This window comes from Limulus polyphemus, unplaced genomic scaffold (genome assembly GCF_000517525.1).
Source record: "Limulus polyphemus unplaced genomic scaffold, Limulus_polyphemus-2.1.2 Scaffold1357, whole genome shotgun sequence".
NCBI classification, from domain to species: Eukaryota; Metazoa; Arthropoda; class Merostomata; order Xiphosura; family Limulidae; genus Limulus; species Limulus polyphemus.
In genome coordinates, this window is record NW_013666967.1 from 5,229 (window position 1) to 10,042 (window position 4,814).

Below are 4,814 nucleotides of genomic sequence, written 5' to 3' on the forward strand. Positions count from 1 at the left end.
TGTATATCGTATATATATATATACATATATATTATTCATACCTTCGGTGTATAGGAAGCAAGCAGATTTTGACATCAAATTTTGCGGTAAAAAAAGTGCATCTTATACACCGAAATATACGGTAACCAAACTAACAACTATTGTTGAGAGGAAGTAGGAAAAACAGTAATTCACCAAAATGCTTAAAATTTACCCAAGGCCATTGGTTTGTGTTCTCCAGAAAGTTCTCCATAAAGTCTCTATCATCGAGAATTGAAGAGTAATAACAGCATCCAGGAAGGCCTGAAACAGAGAAGTATACAAATTTCAGCTGTCAAACAAAAAAAAGGTTTTATATACAAATATAAATTTCTCTATTATAGAAACTACAGTTAATACGCAAACTCTAACAGTACCAAAAACAGGAAGGATCTCATAAGTAAATAAATTTGTATTAAGAAGGAAAGGGAGTCAAATGCTTTGGAAAAATAAATTTCATTTCTATTTAATATCAGAAAATGGTCAAGTTATCAAGGTCTGTTAATAGTAAGCTTAAGGACTTATAATGCTAAATTACAAAATTCAATTTTCATGCAGAAGATAGAGCACAAATACTTTATTATGTATCTTTGTGCTAAATCAAACAAATAACTGTTCTACGATTAAGTTTCTAATCTATTCCAAAGCTTTAAGTAAACACACTTTTATTTCAAAAAGATTATTTGAAAAACCATAAAATGACTTGTTTGTTTGTTATGGGGGAGGCAGCTAGTCATCACCACCCACCGCCAACTCTTGGGCTACTCTTTTACTAATGAATAGTGGGATTAACCATTACATTATAATGCCCCATGGCTGAAAGGGTGAACATGTTTGGTGAGACAGGGATTCGAACCCGCAACCAGTTGATTGAGAGTCGAGCGCCCTAACCACCTGGCCATGCCGGACCCCATAAAATGGAAAAGAAAAAAAGCTGAAAGGGTGAACATGTTTGGTGAGACGGGGATTCAAACCCGCAAATAGCTGATTGCGAGTTGAGCGCCCTAACCACCTGGCCATGCCGGGCCCCATAAAAATGGAAAAAAAAAAAAAAGAAACACGTGATTTGTTGATTTATTCCCATGAACCTTTCAGAATACGGTTGCTTGATAATCTACAAATCATCATTGTTAAATTACTTTAAAAAAATCTAATATTTAATTAGTAATAACTACAAAATTATTTCTCAGCATTTATCAATTCATGCATCATTATAAAAAAAAAATCTCAAAAGATGTAATCAATTCAATCATTAATAATTTAATTACGACAACAACAGTTTAACATGTATGTCTGTAACAATTTCTCATAAAATAATTTAAACTTACTTTGAAATAATTCCTTATTTAGAGAAAAAAAAACCTGATACGGTGACTTTCAAATACAGCATGTTTTACATATATAACTACCATTTAATATCAAAATAATACATACCTCACAGTGTTCTCTGTAAAGAACCCTAAAGGCATGTACATCTTCTATTTCAACATCATCTGGAAGACTGAGACTGCTGGAATCCAGAACCAGATTTGGAATAGCAGCAGAAGCATCACCAAGATATTGTTGGTGTTGATGAGGGGCTGGCTGCTGTTGTTGTGTTGAGTTGCCATCGCTTGACTGAGATGAAACATTTGATCCACATGACCCTCTACCCCCTTCCACGTTTTCTGATTTGGGTGTGTTAGGTTTGAATCTAAGAATCAAGTAAATATATAAAAAAATTATACATTAATATTTCTAATGGATAAACTTTAATTAATATGGATTTGCCAAATACTCCTACATAAAGGTCTAAATTTAAGAATTTTTCAGATCAAAGTGTAGATTAAAAACATCAAACACTCTTAAGATTATAATCCATGCTTTATTAACTTCAAGTTGTATGTAGCCAACCTCATATTACTTGGTTTAATTCCTCAAATAACATATTTTTATTGAAAAGTGTTTGATTGACTTATAGTTATTTTCCAATTAAATTAACTACTAATGCACTATATTTTACATTTCACAATATGCTGAATTTTACTGAAGAACTGATTTAATATGTGTCAGTCCTTCATGTTTGAAAAATGCACAAGTATCCATGAGGGGCTGTTAGTGGGTTGATGCCATACATTGAATCTTTGTTTATAAAATTGGACAATAAAAGTTAATTTGTATTGACAAAACTGGCTAAACTGAGATGTGTTCACAGTGTGCCATTGAACGATGATGACCTCTAATCAATATGGCAGCCATTGTGTCATGCAGAAAGTAGTTCACCAAATGTAGTTTCGGTTACAATCAAAATTGCTAGTCTGAAATTATAATTTTCCTATGCTGAAAGTGTATTTCCGATAGGTACTTCCCTCCGCTCGCAAGGTTTAGCTATTCTTGCACAGTGCTGCCCTCTATATGCAAATATTGTTCTTTACGCATGGCACAAGCAAATCATCATGCATCACTTCTCCACCAACAGGAGCATGACATACCTATGTGACTCCTTCTATATGCCTCTACCAAACGATCACTTCGATGTTTGGCAGAAGAAGTAAGTATCAGAGGAAAATGGGAAAGAAGGGTGGGAAGTATGAGAGGAGGGAAGTACCTATCGGAAATATATTTTCAGTATAGGAAAATTATAACTTTCGATATGGTACTTCCTTCTGCTTACAAGATTATCTAGAATACCACATTGATTATGTGGAGGGACCAGTGCGAGGGAATGACAGAAGTACTCCCCAAAAGTGTTCGAAGGATACCGCTGGAAGTGAGAGAGTGAGATCCAAACATCTGATGAGGGGATCCACACCCTGACCAGGTATACTCTTCACCCATCTGTGAAGTGTGTAGAAGATAAGGGTGGAAAAAGAGAGGAGCACATCCAAGTGGGAAAGAACTGAAGCAGGATAGTGATCCTAACCCTAAAATAAATATGGACCTAAATCCCACAAAGTATGAAAGTGGGTAAATTAATGGATGTGCCCTTAGTTGCAGAGTGGCTAGGGCACAATGGACCATACTCGGTAGGTCAACTACATTCAAACCCCATGTCACTGGGAATGTGGGGGTAAGATGAGGATCATACCGTCTTCACCTCAAGTTCAAGATAGAGGAAATCACTCTGACTCAAGAACATGACACGTGTGTTAGCTTTGATGTATCAATCTGGGATATTAAATGTAAACTCCTTCAACAGTGAAACTGACTGGAAACATCCAAAAAGTAATAACACCTTCAGAATAAGATACACAAGAGATAGCAAAAAGGACAGAACCAGAACAATTCCCATTACCTGTCACTCACAATACAGAAGGAGTATAATCAAGGGAGGAATTTAGACAACCATAAACATGAGTGAGGACTGATGTTGATTGGTTCTACTCTAAATCCAAAACCCAGCGAAAGGGTGAACTGCAATTTGATGTCTCACTCCTTCTTGATTGTATAATGCATAGTGGAAGATATGATGTCATCTACACCTACAGAACACCACCGCCCTACTCTGCACTGAATGGTTATAGCCATCTTTATGTGGAACCCATTCAGGAGGGTGCCTCCATGGTCGACCACCCCAGCAGCTTGGAACTGGAAAGTGGCAAGGACTCCCATACTCCACTAGAAGAAAGGGGATGAGAATGTGGTGGAGAGTCCGGAGGAATGTCATGATCTGAGACAGTGCAATGGGTGACCACGAAGCCCTATTTTGAAAACAGACCATACCAATTTATTTAATACAAGGCATGGCAGGGATGGGCAGTTACCCTCTTCTGTTTTACCCATGCAGTCCATGGGTGATACGGTTCAGAATGGGCAAGCTTATGAAGCAATTACATCGCAAGTTATTCATCTACAAGTGATCTTGTGGAACACCCCATCTCAATGGTGAGCATTGCAAAGCTATGGAAGGTACAGTGTGAGTCAACGTGGCTGTAGAGTGCAGATTTCGGGTTGAAGAATACCTGGTCAGGTACCACTCGCCAAAGAGAGGGATCCCTATAAAGGATAATTGAAGCAAGCTGGCCATGGGTGGAAGACAAAAACCCAACGAAGAAGAAACCACAATATGGTGTAAATGATGGGAGATGAATGTATTAGGTGTAGTCCACATGCCCAATTGTAAGATTTCCTTGAATGGCTAAAAAGGACAAGATGCGAGGGAAAAGGTGAGGTGTCGATTCTGATGAGAAGATACCTTGAACTAATTCTAGTGGGAAGAAGACAAGGAGGAATAAGCTAATTGAATCAAACATCAAACCAAACTGGTGAGCGTAGAAGGGGAAAGATCACGAACAGAGGAAGACTGCCAAGAGATAAAGAGTTTGGAATGGGTACCATGGAAGGAAGCCGTGCGGGCAATATAGCAATGAAGGGTACGGACCAGACATAGATGTCTGTCCGGATCAGAACAAGGGTAGAGATGAAAAATAGAAGGAAGGAACAGTCCAGATAAAGGAGCAGATAGGTGTGGTGGTAAAATGTGTGAAATGTCAATGGCGAACAAATCAGACCGTCGATGTCCACAGGCTAAGAGAAGAAGGAAATATGTTTTATGGGCAAGGTGAATTATGGAGCACGAGGAAATAGGTTCAAATGGAGATAAAGTAAGGAAATGGAGAACCACATTAACTCTATCATCCTGGGTATCTTTTACTGCTCATGATACAAGGTTTAAGTGTCTTACATTCAAAATTTTATTATACAACTTTTTGTTTATGTTATACCAATTATAATAGCATAAAATCTTAGCTAATAGTCCATATTTTTAATAGTATACAAGTTTTAAGTTATTAATTCTACAAGGGAATATTAAAAAA

The 4,814-nt window shown here is 37.3% G+C and overlaps 1 protein-coding gene across 1 annotated transcript in view; it reads right to left on the reverse strand.

The window, feature by feature from the left end:
- Positions 1 to 4,814, reverse strand: part of LOC106463240 (transcription factor RFX3-like) — a gene marked incomplete at its 3' end in the record, with an annotated part of 56,742 nt that overhangs the window by 4,752 nt on the left and 47,176 nt on the right. The window contains exons 11-12 of the mRNA XM_022390685.1: positions 1,453 to 1,711; positions 194 to 282 (exon numbers count right to left, since the gene is read on the reverse strand). Of these exons, the coding sequence (XP_022246393.1) occupies positions 194 to 282; positions 1,453 to 1,711 (348 nt within the window). The remainder of the gene's footprint in view (positions 1 to 193; positions 283 to 1,452; positions 1,712 to 4,814) is intronic.